At 42.5% G+C, this 15,848-nt stretch overlaps 1 protein-coding gene across 3 annotated transcripts in view; it reads right to left on the reverse strand.

Annotated features, from left to right (window-relative positions):
- The window catches only part of TRIM67 (tripartite motif containing 67), a 34,083-nt gene that overhangs the window by 6,369 nt on the left and 11,866 nt on the right, over positions 1 to 15,848 (reverse strand). For 2 of the 3 annotated variants that reach the window (XM_059468462.1, XM_059468460.1), the window contains 4 exons: positions 13,945 to 14,104; positions 6,307 to 6,452; positions 3,369 to 3,507; positions 2,099 to 2,402 (listed from right to left, as the gene is read on the reverse strand). In XM_059468462.1, coding sequence (XP_059324445.1) covers positions 2,099 to 2,402; positions 3,369 to 3,507; positions 6,307 to 6,452; positions 13,945 to 14,104 — 749 coding nt within the window. The remainder of the gene's footprint in view (positions 1 to 2,098; positions 2,403 to 3,368; positions 3,508 to 6,306; positions 6,453 to 13,944; positions 14,105 to 15,848) is intronic. The other variant, XM_059468461.1, reaches the window with a different exon arrangement.

Genomic DNA, 15,848 nt, shown 5'->3' on the forward strand with positions numbered 1-15,848 from the left:
GCTTTTGCTTAGCTTGTGTGCTGCTTGCCGGGAGGAGCATGCCGAGGACCAAATCCATAAAATAGGTTTCTGGGACAGTGGTGCACAGAATGGTTGCCAGCTTTTTTCCAGAAAACATAAGCTGTTCCACAGAGCATTAAAATTAATACAGCTTAACATTACTTCCGCCCTGAATTGAATCAAGACGTTAAAGGGACAGAGAACTTTTTGGTCTATTTATTATACTGATGTTATTTTACTCTGTAATGTCTTAGAACATGATCTAAGGCTTTTGGACCCATGGAGAACAATCCAAGTGACTTCAGACAGCTTTTGATCCAGCTACAAGGTCCTTCCACCTGTCTGTAATGGACTGCAAAATCAAACCATGTTTCAAACAGAAATTTTCAGCAATTGCAGTGTACTTACTTAAAGCAGGGGTATGCTATAAAGTACAAATGACAATGCAGTGGGAGCATTACAATCAACCTTAGGACACAGTGCATGTTGACACAATCTTATCGCTTCAAGGAGATACCTGCATTTCAGTGTTTTAAAAATCACTGTAAAACTTCATTTTAATCATTTGGTGTAACAGAAAAAACACCTGAGACAGTGAGAGTCTGGTGGGACAGTCAGTAGAAAACTAAACAGAAGTTGATTCCAGCTCTGCCACAGACCTGCTATATATCCTTAGTCAGTCACTTTACTCATACATCAATTTCCCATTGTGATAGAACAGGTATATGAAAACACCATATTCCAAAATAAGCACGTGAGTTCAGATCCTTTTCAGAGATTTTCTCAAGGGTCTCAGTACCCAGCTGACCTTCAGCTAAGGCTGACCCTCTCATGGGACACAGAGAGCAGTGCAGTTCTGCTCTGATACCTTCAAGCAAAGCTACCATGTGTCCCCTGCACAGTCTGGCATCACTTCAATGAAACAGAAGCCAGCACTAGGCAGAAGTAACTATCCTGAGCACTGAAAGTCATGCAACCGTGTCAGCACAACACAGGATCTGTGCTGACAGTTGTTCTCTCTGTGTGATCCATCCCTGAGGTACCTGCAGCTAGAACATGTCTCTCCACTGCTCAGTTGCATTGACAACACAGAGCCTCTGAGTGGTGGGACAGAGAGGCTTGGTAACAGTGGCTTGGGGACATCCTGAAGTCCTCCTCTGTCTAAGCTGGTTGTACTAGTTGAGGTGCTTTTCAAAGCTCTTTGGTACAATGAAAGCTGTCACTCAGCCCTCAGTGCCAAACAGTCCCAGCTCTGCCTCAGTGTGACCTACAGCAAAACCCTTAATAGCTGTCAGAACTGGAGACAAACACCTGCAGCCTAATTTTGTACAATCTGCAGCCAAGATTCCTCCTGATGAAGAGGATCAACCACCTTTCTCCCTCCAGCAATGACAGAAGTCCTGCATCCCATCGTGCTGTGCCCCTGCCTGCTGATGTGGGTGGGACAGGCAATAATGGGTTTAAATCCCAGCAGGGGGCATTTAGGCAAAATCTCAGGGAAAAACTGATAACTGTGAGGATAACAAACACGACACAGACTGTTAAGGTGCAATCACTGTCACTAGTGATTTTTAAGAAGGCATAAAATGAGTACATTTAGCCAGGAGCTGGACTAGATGGCTTGCTGAGACACCTGCCTCGGATGCAGTGTCACGGACATATTTTATGAAAAATCCTTTCATTAGGATCTTTTCTCCTGAGAAGCTGAGAGGCCTCAGAAACGAAATGTAAACAATAATTATCTGCTGCTGTGGAATGCAACGGGTGCATCTTTGATTTGTCTCATATGGTAGCTTTTAATTAATGGCAAATCACAGTCCAGATGTCTCGGACTCTCTGGTCAGTCACAAGATTTTATTAAAATTCTTTTCCCTTCCTTGCTAGACTTCTGATGAAATCCTTTCTTCTATTCTTTTAGTATAGTTCTAGTATATAATTTTCTTTTAATATCATATATATCATAAAATAACAAATCAGCCTTCTGAAACGTGGAGTCAAGATTCTCATCTCTTCCCTCATCCTGGGACCCCGGCGAACACCACCACAATGCAGGGCAGAGGAAATGTCTGCGAGGAGAAAAGCCCCAGGCAGCACTCACCGGTTGGTGTGGGAGTTGCAGTGCATGAACCAGCTGCGGTTGTTGTCCACATACATGGCCCAGGCCTTGTCGTCCTTGCCCAGCATCATGTCCTTGACCACGTTAATCCTGGCGATGCCGAAGGCCGGGTCCGGGTGGTTGTCGTAGCGGTCCACGTGCAGCTCCCAGTAATGCACGCCCTTGGAGAAGGCGGCGGTGCCCAGCACCACCCGGTCATCGTAGCTGTTGCAGGTGGCAGTCTGGTTGTCATTGGACAGCACTATGTCTCTGTGGGCTGAGGAGGGGTCAAAGGTGAACCACGCCACTGTGGAATGGGACAAGGAAAGGCAGGATTAGATCAGGAGGGGCTGTGTCCATGTGTTGTCTGTTCAACTCAAGTAAGAAGGATAAAATTCTGCCTTTGTAAAGACCCCACTGTACTCTGAGGTAATAAAGACCATCTTTCCTTGTTATTGTAGGCAGCTACACAAGATTAATCTGAGCTGGAACCCTGCTGTTCTTCAGCTCAGAAGTGCTTTACATCATTTGTGCTTGTTCCCCTGAAATTTAGCTGCTAAGGGTAGTGACATTCTGTCCACACACAGGAACAAGAGAGTCACTGAGGAGACAAAGGCTGCTCCATGACATGGAAACTGCTCATGTCAGTGAATTGGTTCAGGATCGCCCTCAATGGAAATGGAGATTAGCTGCGTCCATGCTGGTTTGGATTGACTTCACCAGTTTTTCAAAGTGAAGGGTTTTTTTAAGGAAAAGGAAAAAAGGCCCCAAAAGCTCTTAAAGTATAAATATTTTATACTGGCCTATTTTGGCAACACAGCATAAAAGTGGAAGTGATAATAGCATGCACTTCTCAATTCATTACAATATCATTAATGAAGATGAACTTCCCGTAATGTCCATATGGATGTCAAGCATAATTACAGAGGAACAAGCATGAGTTCCCATCTCTGTATTATCAAACCTTGCAGGGAAATTGAAGCAGTAGTGAAGAAAAAGGCAAATCCCAAAGATGTATGTAGAAAGGGAGACAGAGTGGAACAAAAAATATCCCACGAGTTGCATAACTGTTTCTGTATGATAAAGAAACTCTCTTGGTTAGATCCTAGACTTTTACAGCAAGCTAAAATCACACAACTTGAAGCCTGAAGCGTTATTGATAATGGAAAATGCCAGTAGGTGTCAAATACATTAATGGGTGTAAAGGGATGAAAGTGTCCTGCCACTGAGACCTGCAGCTTTTCATTTAGAGAGTGGCAAAGGCCCAGCTCACCATCCGACGTCTGTAAAATGACCGTCTTGCTGTAAGGACCAACGCCTGAGGAGTTGAAAGCTTTGACCCTGGCATTGTAAGTGCTGTTGAAATGAAGGCCATCGATGGTGCAGAGAGTCTCCTTGCCAACATATACCTCCTAAACATTCCAAAAAAAAAGAGAAAGAGAGAGAATGAGGGACATAGTTTAACATAGTTAAGACTTCTAAATATAAGCAAAAAGTGAATAGCTTCTCTTTGCTTCCAGGATGAATGAGTTATGCTGGTATAATACAAACAGCCACAGCATGGGAGACATCAAGGATGGTCAGCACTGGACAAACTAAGGTGGAGATCAAGCTGGAAGGGTAAAGCAATAAAGGGCAGCACAGAAAGATCTTCATGCTCCTCTTATCCTAAATATCTACTCCAAACCAATAATTTGGAGAGTTGTCCCAGTATCTGACACACTGTGGTCACTATTTTATGTAAGACAAAAAAAGGGGACATTTCATAAGAATAAAAATACCCAAGAGCAGTTTTGTTCTATTGGAAAGGTTCTCTCATGCCTAGGTTAAAATATTGTTTTGAAACCTGAAAACAGATCCAGAAGAAAATTAACTCCTAAAAATTAGGATTACATTCACCACATGATGAAACAGTATCTAGACAACAGAGACATCAAAAAGATCTTCAAATATTTATCATACAGCAAGTAGTTCTGTAATGTGAAATATTTCAGAGGGAGGAACATCTAGGCAGACCAGTGAAGAGGATGAGATTATGCAGGCTACGATGAACTGAAAGAAGCCTAGAAAATCCTGTCTTGGCAGCAGGTTGAAAGATAATTCCTTTCCACCTCTGATTTCTCTGGTTCTCTGAAATCTGTAGGTTTATGGTAGCAAAGGCACCAAAGTGCTTAAACCTGTCACTAGGCAAACCACTCAGATCCCAGTTCAGTTAAGACTTTAGTAATGCCCAGGAATAGTTCTGATGGTTAAGGCTCTCTCATATAAACCCAAAAGGATGTGATGAGTAAGAAAGGACTTGTGTTTGTCCTCTTTGCTACTATGCTGGGTGCTACAAACAACAAAATCTCTTGGGTCCTGAGTTAGCTGGTGATCAATCATGGAGACAAAGAAGAGTTTTAATAGAATAACTTAATTTACCTCCATGCCACAGGAGATGATGACTGTGAAAAAATTTTCTATTTGTTGAGCAGCTCTCATACTTTCTAACCCACTCCATGTTTACCACTGTTCAGTACTTCAGTTTATGCAGGTTAATGCTCTCTGCTTCTACAAAAATGTTCTTTAAATCCACCCATCAAATACTGATAAATTGCAGTCAACATCTTTGCTGTCAGATATAGAATTCTCCATTTAAAAGGTCAGCAAACCCTTATTGAGATGGCATTGCTGAGAAGCCTGCCTTTTATATTTTAACAGGTAAAAACCAAGGATGCTTTTACCACAGCAAACAGACCATTCACCTTAGAAGTTGTCACCTTACATTTTTAAGGATTGAGATAGTTTTGTACCTTTTTCAATCCAAAACCTTAACATGGCACTGCTGGCAGTCCTAAAACCTTTGGCAGTACCAAAACTCACCCACACAAATGAGCTTGGATACGCATCAGCCTGAAATCTTGTAATTCACAAGACATGAATACTACTTTAAAAAGTTTATCCTGGATCAACTGGATAAAAGATACTGGAATTCTAATAACTTTCTCTAACTCTTCATTCATCACACACTGATAACCCTCTTACCTACTAACATTGACCAAATTGGCAGCTCTCAGCAGCCATTCACGAAAATACCTTTTCACACTTTCAGTGTGAAAGCTCTTCAAATCCCTGTGAAATGTTACTTGGACAAAGGAACTGAGGAGACCTTCCGAAAACCACAATGCCCTCTTCAAAGCCTCTTCTAATGAGGAGTGTCCAAATGAGGCACCTTTGCTGGCTATGGGTGTAGTGGTTTGGCAGTTCCTTCGGTGGATCCATGCCAGGACATTTTCAGCTTGAGAAATCTTTAGGTTTCCTGGGAGAAGCCAGTTTGCAGCTCCCAAAGAAATGCCATCAAAAGTTTTTGGCAAAATTCCCTGTTTGTGAAGAGAGCAGCTGTGCTCCACAATGATGTCCAGATGCTTTGGAGACACCAGCCCCTAGGGAAGCACTGGGCCAGCCTGGACCTGAGCAACAGGAGCCTGAAGCCTGCCTGAGGTGGAAGGGCTACAGCTTCTAGGAGGACATGGCTGGAAGAAAGCTGATTGAATTGCTTCTCTAGTTTGTTCATCAGGATGTGTTGAAAAAGTATAGGAGCCCATAAGCACTCTGCACCTGCAACCAGGAGCATCATGTTGTGGCATCAACCAGAGGATCTGGAAGGCAGCACTTGAGAAACCTTTCCATATTTATCAATTCCATCACAGCATGACAGTGGAAAAAGTTTCCACCAGCCTGGTCCCATCCATTCCCAAGGGAAAGATTTAGAAACCCTGTATTTTTATGCAGGATCATATTTTTACTCAGAAAATCAGGAGAGACGGAGGTGCATTTCTGGACCAAGAATGTCAGCTGTTGAAACAGGGTGCAATGGACAGATGAGAGTAGGGGCTTCAAAGAAATTTCTGGTTTGTGCAATGAAACACTTCCAGCTTCTCATACTCAACAAGCTCATATGGGATTTTCTACTCCAGAATGCACTGGGCGTATCTCAAGGCCCTCTTTCCAAGAGCCCTGAGAATAACCTCAAACAAACTTCCTACCTGGGCCAGTGGTCCTTCTATTAAGCAGCATCTGCGCTGCTTTCTCCACCAGCACAATGGAATTAGGGATGTTTTGACAACCCAATCTTCCCTACCCCTCTCCCCACCCTCAGACAGAAACAAATCCGTATCTGGAGGAAACTCACATACAAAGAAACACAAATAAATGCTGAATGAAATTCTCACTCGGAATTGGCCACCATCTCCATCATCAAGTTCCAAGATATAGCCCTCCACTGGGTTGTGGCTCAAAGGTGGCATCCTCCAGGCCAATGTCACACTGTTGTTCCTGGTGCAGCACTTCTCCAGCTGCAGCAATGGGACAGGTGGCACTGAAACAGGAACTGGGTACAGGTTAGTGTAACTCTGCCCTACCTCTTTAGTCTGTGCTGTGAGCACTATGGCTACTGCTCACCTCCTTCCCCTTGCAGGGGAGCCAGTGTTTGTTAGGAAGAGAGTCCATTCTCTTTCTTGAAACAAAAGGCAGTAAAATTACATAACAAAATGTTGTTGCCCAGTTAGACAAATCATTTCACTGAAATATGTAGACAGAAACATATCTGGACTTGATTGTCGTGTCTCATAAGAACTAGAGTCTAGGGAATCCATGTGTGGCTTCCTTCCCAGGAGTCACTATCTGGAAGAATTCTTTTTCACACCAGAGCACCCACTGTCCCCAAAAGGAGGGCAGGGGTGTCTCAGGCCATAGAGTGGCATGGCACAGGCAATGCTGCCAGGGAACCCAGTGCTTTAACAAAGAATTGGGTTGTCAGCAAGCAGAGCAGCCACTCCTCCAGCACAGCTGAGAGACAGCCTGAACTCCACCAACAGCAGGAAAGCAATTCTTCACTACAGTTGGGGGGGGTTAAAAATCTTATTTACCACCCCTTTCTCTCCCCCTAGTTTTTCATCAAAAACACCTTGGATGTGTTATCTTTATGGCAACCATACTTAAAATAAACTGTTGAAGCAAATTTTTCTGTTTGCAAACTTTATCTAAATCCCATGGTTCAGGTAGCAAAAGGAACTTCTGCATCACAGGAGACTCCTCATGGAAATTACAAATGCAAATTTTTCTACCAATATGCCTTTTCAGTGACTTGCTCAGAAGAAACACCAAGAGACTGTTTGTCAGACCAGCATCTTAAAAATAAAAAGAAACAGAGTAAAATATTCAGCTGTGTCTCTGTGGGAAAGAGACCTCTATCCAACCTCTCCTAAACAAAACGAAACTCTCACTGTTCACTCTTTGCTGGCAATTCTAAAGTGAAAATTTAATCTTCTGGACAGAGCTGGCATGCATCTTATGCACTGTTGAAAATATACAGGTTAAGTTAGGATGCAAGTGATGCACAAAGCCTGGCTGGTCTTCTGCCCAAGGCTAAATTTTACCATTCAATATCTCAGTATCATTTCTGCTGAGCTCAATCATGTCTTAGAAACTGAGTGCTCTGAGAATTCATTGCCTTAATAATATTGGTTTGCTCTTCTTTTATCTACTCCGCTTTGACCCTCTAGTTTATTTTCCTCCTTCTGTCTGCGTGAGAGCTAAGCCCTTGAGCTGTTCCTTTCGTCCTATTTTATGTTTCTGGATAAAAGAGGACTGTTCATGTTCTGTGTACCAAGCAGACTGTGGGAAAATGGATGCTACTGTGTGACAGGGCTGAGGCTTCACCCCCATTTTGGAAGTGACTCGAAAGTCAACATCACACTTGTGATAAACAGCACAGAAGCTAGCCCGGCTTTCCGCTGGCATTATCCATCACCACAGTGAACGCAGATGGTTGGTAGCCCAGAAGAATGAAACAAAAGACCTTTATAAATTAGCTCTTGAAGGTTTTTCTGTGAAAAGGAAGCCTTGTTCCTATTCCTTGATATTTAAGGATGATTCAGAGGGTGTCATAAATAAAAACCTGCTTGTTTTCTCACATGGAAAGTTCAGAGTTTCCTCTAGGAGACACTGTGTCTGGACAAGTCACAGAAATGTGACAAGAGTCAAAAACCTGAAAATGAGGAATTCAGAGGTAATGGGATTTCTTAGGTAAACCATTTTAAGTTTATAGTTTTGTCTGTGTTTGTTAACCTGTGTATTTCTGGTGACTGATGAGCCTGGGAGAAGATAGGGCTCTATCAACCATCCACACTCCTGCCACTTTTGCTAGCTGGTCAGCCCTCTCAGGAGGCATTTGTCTGGTCCTCCCCATTTCTGAGATTCCTTCTGGCAAGACTGGATGAAAACCTAATTCCTGAATTTCTAAGATGCAAAACAGACAATGCCCCTTTACCTCTGAATAAACCACTAACCTTTTCAACCTCTGAAAAAAACCTCATTACTCCTAGGAACACTGATAGGAGGCTTTCAGGAACTGCTCATGTAATGCACAATGCTGAAAAAAAGAGCAGAATTTTTGGAGGAGGGTATGTGTTTTCCAATTCCCCTTTAACTATGTAAACAGGAATGCTGTCTAGGAATAAAATATGTTTTCATCCAGTAGAGTGCTGTTGTTCTTCTTCCCAGGGGAAGGGTGAATTTTGGCCCAATGTGTGAGAGTCTCACATATTATGGGGAAGTGCCTTGGCTTCTTTAATGTGTTGCTGGATATTCAAGGCTTTGTGGGCAATCCATATCAGCCTTCTGCTCTTTTTGATCCAGCCTGAACTGCACAACTTCATTCCTATTGTGCAAGAAGCTCCTGCCAAGCAGCTGTGCAGCTTTGCTGCATGGTGCTCTCTGTGCCTGACCTCCTGCTTCCTCCACTGGATGTGGATGGGCAGAGATTTGCCTTGATCTCAAATTCCCTATAGGAGGAGAAAAGATGAACGCTTGTAAAAATCATAGGAAAGTGCAGAGTTGAATAATCAGGATACTGGTGTATATGTCACAGCAACAAGCAATGGAATAGGACTAAGGAAAGAAAAAATATAGGCTAAGTGCCAGAAAAGAAAAGACTCAGATGTTAAATTGCAGTTCTGTCCCACTTCTTGACCAATTTATTGTTCTCAAGGGATTTTTTGGAAGGGAAATATTAAAAATATAAAGGGAGAAATGATACTGCATTGGCACAGTGGGACTTATTAATGAGTCTGAACGATGTCCTGCTATTTTAAAAGTGCTTCATGCAGGTCACTCTTTGATAAGAAATGTGACACTGACTCATGTCTCTTGTCAACAGAGCAGTTCTTAAAACACACTGCTCAATGCATCTCATGGCTGATCAGGGTAGTCCCCTCACAGGGTACAGCAGGGCTGCTCTTAGATGTTGTCTTTTGTCCTCTTGACAAGCAACTATGTCATCCACCTTCCCAGACTAGTTTTTAAAGGACTAAATGCACCTCAAGAATGGGACCCCCCAGAAACAGGAAAACTTTGACTTCCTCCAAAACTGCAGTGCAGCTCTGGAATAGCTTGACTCACTGCTGTAGCAAGTGCCTTCCAAACAAAGTAAGAAGAGAAGGAGAGACCACAAGGAGCTGAGTCCATGACATAGAGCAGAAAGAACCAGAGGTAAAGCTTAAGATGAAACAGCTGTCCTTTAATTATCAGGGCAGTACAGTTCATACCTGCAGAAGCAGAGAAGATTTGTGGCAGACATGTCTGGGGAATCTTCATGGTTTGCAGAAGAGAGAAGGAGTCAGGATAAGCAGACAGGGTATATGAATGAATGTTCAGAGGCGGTACAGAAAAGTAAAGTAGCTACATATTTTCCTATTTTGTATCTAGTCCTGTTTTTCAGCCAATGAAGACTGCATGCCAGTTACAGCTGTGTGAACAAAGCAGACTCGGAAAGTGCATTTGCCTGTGCCAATAGCTCCAACTGAGAATATGTGAACTACACATTAAAAGCCAGGCATTAGAGGACAGGAATTTTGTGACATGGCATTCTGTAAAAGCCTCAGAGAGAAGAAAACATGGACAGAGAAAATGATCTGGGAAAGCTCAAAATGCCAGCAACCAGTAGAGCTGTGTGAGTGCCTCTGAGGTCAGCTGGCCCAGGGAGTGTGGGACTCAGTGAGACCCTTTGATCAACAGGACTGCCTAAGCATTACTTCTGCACCTATCACATCTCTGCACATTTAATTTGTTCTCAGATTGCTTCTTCTTTCTGCAAAAAAGAAAAAGAACCCTATGATCTCTATTTTTTAGATGAGCTTTAGATCTGTGCCTATGGAGAATGCATCAGTAATGTAAATGAACTTGTCATCAAAGCAAATGCAATGTGATTTGTTCTCATTTTCATTCTTTGTCTACCACAGTGAATCAATGTTTACTTTCAAGCATGCTTTCACTCTAAATGACCCATGCAGGCTCAATGAGGTTGAATGAGGCCAGAGTTTGAAAAAGAAAAATAGAAATTCAGTCATGTACTAAGCACTGATAACAATAATACAGATATTACATTGCAAAGTTTTTGGAAAAAAACAACTTACAGTTGGAAAAGCCACGCTTGCCCTGTTCTCCTAGATCTCCCCAAAACTTCCTTTACAGATCATTGACATCTTTAAAGCATCTGCTTTATGGCTTAATAATCCTCACCTCAGCACCAACATTTGGCAAAGACGGATGAGTTGTTGGTGTGCTGGCGTAGGTAGGATTGAAGAAGGAGGAGCAGATGAAAGAGGAGGATGTTTTTTCTTTGTGAAAGTGGATGCTCAGAAATATGGAAGTCACAGAATCACAGAACAGGTCAGCTTGGAAGGGACTACAGGGGCTCATCTGGTCCAACCTCCTTGCTCAAGCAGGGACATCCTAGAGCACATGGCCCAGGACTGTGTCCCTACAGTTCTTGAATATCTCCAGTGAGAGAGATGCCACAACTTCTCTGGGCAATCTGTCCCAGTGCTCATGGTGATAAATAGCAAAACATTACCATGCAACTGCAGCTTCTCCTTACAGCCAGTAAAGGGATGCTCCCAATCAGTTTGGGTGCTTAATCCTGAAATGCTGAGTTGATTACTCTGTGATACCTGTATTTCTAGATGCAAGACCACTCTGCATGTGAAGACACAAGTAGTGTATTCGAAGAAGGCCAAATCAAGCCTGACAAATTTGGTGGCCCTCTATGACAGAATAACAGCGGAGTGAGATGAAGGGCAAGGGTCTGGTGTCACCTACCTGGACTTGTGCAAAGCATTTGACACTGTCCCACATAACATCCCTGTCTCAAAGATGGAGAGACAAGAATTTTTAATGGATGGATCTCACAGCTGATAAGGAATTGGCTGGATGGCTGCACTGAAAGAGTCATGGTCAATGGCTCCATGTGCTGTGTCCATCTCCAGGGCCCCCAACAGAGGGAGGACATGGAACTGGAGTAGGTCTGGAAGGCGATCAGAGGGCCGGAGCACATCTCCAATGAAGACAGGCTGAGAGAGCTGGGGCTGCTCAGCCTGAAGAAGACTCCAGAGAGACCATATTGTGGCCTTCCTGTAGCTAAAGGGGGCCTTCTAGAGAGCTGGAGAGGGAGTTTTTACAAGGGCATGTAGCAATGGGACAAGGGAGGATGGCTTCAAACTGCAAGAGAGAGGGTTAGATTAGATATTAGGAGGAAAGTCTTTCCTGTGGGGGTTGTGAGGCACTGGAAGAGGGTGCTCAGGGAAGCCATGGATGCCCCTTTCCTGGAAGTGTTCAGGGCCAGGCAGGATGGGTCTCTGAGAAACCTGATCTAGAGAAAAGTGACCCTTCTCGTGACAGGGGGTTGGGACTAGATGATCCTTAAGGTTCCCTTCCAATCCAGATAATTTTATTATTCTAAAATAATGCAGAGTTGGTTGAGGTCATAGAAGTAAAATTTCAGAAAAAAAAAAAAAAAGGCCAAAGTGTCAGACTGAGAAGTTCAAATGGAAATAGACTTGCTGTCATAAATGAAGAAAGATAAATACACATCTACATACTAAACAATCCCCAATATCTATGAATGCTAGCTTGGAACTGGTCAGAGGCTTGTTCTGCTTGGGCACACAGAGGTGTGAAGGTAACACATCCCTTATGCACCTTAAGGAATGCTGGCCAGGTTAACATCTTTCCATTATTTTTTGCATGGTGTGTGCATGGTCACACTGATGTGCTGACCACCCTGATGGGACATGCAATAGATAATCCCTGGTCAGGACCAAGACAGCTCAAGCAAAAGCCCTTCCTGAGGGTTAACCCTGCTTCTGGGGAGCAAAGCCCAAGGGGGTTTGGAAGCTCTGCACAGGTTTGGGCTGCAGAAGTCTCTGCCCCTTAGGTTGTGTCTAACTCAGTACCAGAGCTTCCCTGCCATCTTATGATAAATGAGAGCATAGGAGAAAACACTTTAATTCAAAAAGCTCAAGTGAATCTGGCTCAATTAAAGTTTTGTAAGTCTTCAAGCTTAAAGCCAGTGAATGTCCACAAGCCAAATACCAAAGCTGCTCTCACCTCAGGTAACCTGTGGTTAATTAGCAATCTGGGTGACTAGTTTAACTAAATCCTTCCTGTGTTTGTAAAGGAGAGTGGTGGGGGATTAGTATTAAATGTATTTCACAATAAATATGGCTAGCAATAAATATAAACTGATTTTAAAAAGACAAGGGCAGACAGCATTCAGAGGAGTTTCATCAGTGATATTCCTGCTCTCTTGACTCCACTTGCCTGTCTGACAGCATTTCAAAGGAGCAGTTCACAGATGTTTATTGAATAACTTTAACACAGGTTGTTTATGCCAAGATGCAAAGCATTCTTGGTGAGTGGACTCTGGCCTTTAACTGTTTGTACATTGTTTCTCCACATATCTGCCAAATTATCCACCCTAATTACTTCATCTCGGGTGTCTTAGATGCAGAATTAGGCCCAGAGAGAACACATAAGTGGAACAAAGTTCTTTATGCTTGCTCAAAACAAAAAAAAAGCACATCTGACATCACTACACGATATCCTTAACTCATTCACTGACTTCTGGCAGCCTCTATCCTGTCACCCACATGTATAATTAGGGCTTGAATCACCACTGAGAGAAGCTAATGACATCATTCCCAGGGACCACAATGGCTTTCAAGCCCAACTGTTCTATGGATCTGTCTAATTCTGATGCAGTTCTCAGCTTGATTCATATAAACTAACCCCATTAAAAGCTCATTATGTTAATTTTCTCCTTTTTTTTTTAATGTTAGTGACATGTCCTGTTCATCAGCTTCTTCTTTTAGATATATTTTTTAGCCTCAGTTCTCTCTAATTCTGTTCATCAGATTTATCCAGATACCTGGAACCATGGAATGGTACAGCCAAAGAGCTACTTTCCCCTTGTGTGGTACAGCCATGGAGCTGCTTTCCCCTTGTGAATCTCTTCCTCATGATTTTTTTTATTAAGATGGGCAATTTTTGGAGCACAGTACAGATATCAGTAAAATAGGGGATTTTCTTTCCTATTCAAGCATGTGTGTGTGTGTATGTGCAATATTTATTTTCTACTTCATCTGTTTCTGACAAGATAGGGGTAAATGGTATCTTGAATTAACCATGTCAGACTTAGGAATGCTACAAAATGGCATGAAGTTTCATGCAGTTCATGTCTTATAAATCTTCAAAGCCCTACTCTAAAGAAGTTATCTTTCCAATCTTTAAGTGCATCTGGTATTTCTACCTGAGCTTGTTCAGCTTAGATAGAAATACCAGATGCATTTAAAGATTATACATGTGAGGGGAGCACACCTTTCCAAGAAACACACAGTAACCTGAATTTGCCTGAACACCTTTTAAAACTATCCAGCAAATTCAAGTCATTCCTCCTTTGGTGTCCTCACACCTCCCAGCACTGTTCCAACACATGCATGAAAAACAGGAAAAGGAAAATCATAAGAGCTCACCCCTACATTTCATCTGAATAAAATCCAGCTGGTGAATTGACTGCAGTAAAGGTTCACTGTCCAGAGTCAAGTCAAACTCAGCAGACACTTTTGGCTCCAAGGCTCCTTTCACCCACTGTTCCTGAGATACCTGAACACGCTTGATTAAAGCATCTGAAATCTGAAAGAGAGTATCAGGTTTATAATGAAATGGCAGATGCACACTTCAAAAATGACAGAATACCTGTCAGATACAGCACAAAGGAAACAGGATTAAGGCACCAAAACAGATGAGATGGGATCTGGTCATTTTGGGGTGAGGTCCATTTATGTTGCATCCTTTCATCTTGTCTTTTCAAAATAAAGCTCATATTAGGCTAGGAAAGTAAAAACTGCATTTATAAAGCCTGTTAAGATTATGTTGTGTGTCATGCCTTTGAATGGCACATATAATTCTGTACTCTGTTCTCTGATCTGCATGGTCTACTTTTGCTCTCCTGTTTAAAAAGAAGTTGCACAAAGAGAGGCTTAAATGTCTGAGTCTCTCCACTCAGCAGAGATGATTCAGTGGATGAAAGCTAAAGGATTAAAAAATCAAATGGTAAGGAAGGTGTATATTACTCACAGTGAGGGTGATAAATTGTCAGATAGATTTTCACATATATGATGGATTTTCTTCCATTACATCAAAACTGAGCCTAATTTTTAAAGCTTTGCTCTTGCTCAGCCCACAGACAATCAGACTGAAAGTTAAACTGAAATGATCACAACAGACACTTTAGGAAGTTAACTCTTGGCTCTGTGGAAATCAATGAGCTCAGCTGTCCTTGAGTTCAGTGAAGCTGTCATTTGGGTATCAGGAGCCCCTGACAGTGAACTTCCTGTAAGTCACAGAGAGTAGAATTTTTTTCTGGGTATTACAGAGAAAGTTTTCCTTTGTTGCAGAAATTTGGATACTTTTCCTCAGTACTTTTACTGAGGACACTCCTGTCTGAGCCCTTGAACCCACAGCTCCTTATCAGTCTGTGCAGTAGGTGGAGGAGCATCCCACAGCCTCCTGCAGCCTCGGAGCCACTTATTGGGATGCTGGATCCCTTGCCTATGTCTCAGTATCCTGGCTGCAGGAGTAGTTGCTCAAAGTAATGCAGTGCCTGAGTGTCTTGAAAGCATCATTAGATAAACCAGGAAAAAGTAAAAACAAAAATGTTTTTTTGTTTTTTGATTTTTTATAAAGGGGGCTGCAAAAACTGAAACGCCAGAGGTTACAGGGAAAGTAAGCTGAAAAGAAAGTCAAGCATATATCTAGATAGCATGCAGCATGTATCCCCAAAGATTTTGTTTGTCCTGCAGAGTCCAGCCAACAGCCTGTTAAAATCTGTGTAACCTTGAGATTAATCCACACCACACATTCCCCTCACTTGCTTGAGACCAGACATGACAGTAACAGTCTGGAGCGTTAATAGGTTTAGGCTGGCTAATTCTCATCCTGTTTTTTAGGGATGCTCTGACAAACCCCTGACACTTGTGCATTCATGTGCGCAGGTCATTTTGTTTGATGTACCTTTCTTTTTAGGCAATAAATAGAAACCACTAGAGCAAAATAAAGTTATTAATAAACATATAAGAATAAACAAAGCTAAATAATTTATGGAAAAAAACCACGGTTTTGTTTTGTCTCATCAACAGACATTTTCACTGTTTGCACCTAAGAAGCAATATCCTGCAAATTAAGGCAATTATTGGCTAGGCCATATTTTGCAAAGAAAAGGTACCTGGAGCTGCCACAGCTGCAACAATCTCAGCAAAGCAAAGCTACATGCAGCCCCTTCAGAGCCCCTTCAGACTAGACTTCCTTACAGGGAGGTGCTGAAAGGACTCTTTTACACAGGAAAGCAAAGGGGAGAAGCACAAGGGGGAGAAGTACT

Source organism: Ammospiza nelsoni, chromosome 3 (assembly GCF_027579445.1).
Source record: "Ammospiza nelsoni isolate bAmmNel1 chromosome 3, bAmmNel1.pri, whole genome shotgun sequence".
Classification (NCBI taxonomy): Eukaryota; Metazoa; Chordata; class Aves; order Passeriformes; family Passerellidae; genus Ammospiza; species Ammospiza nelsoni.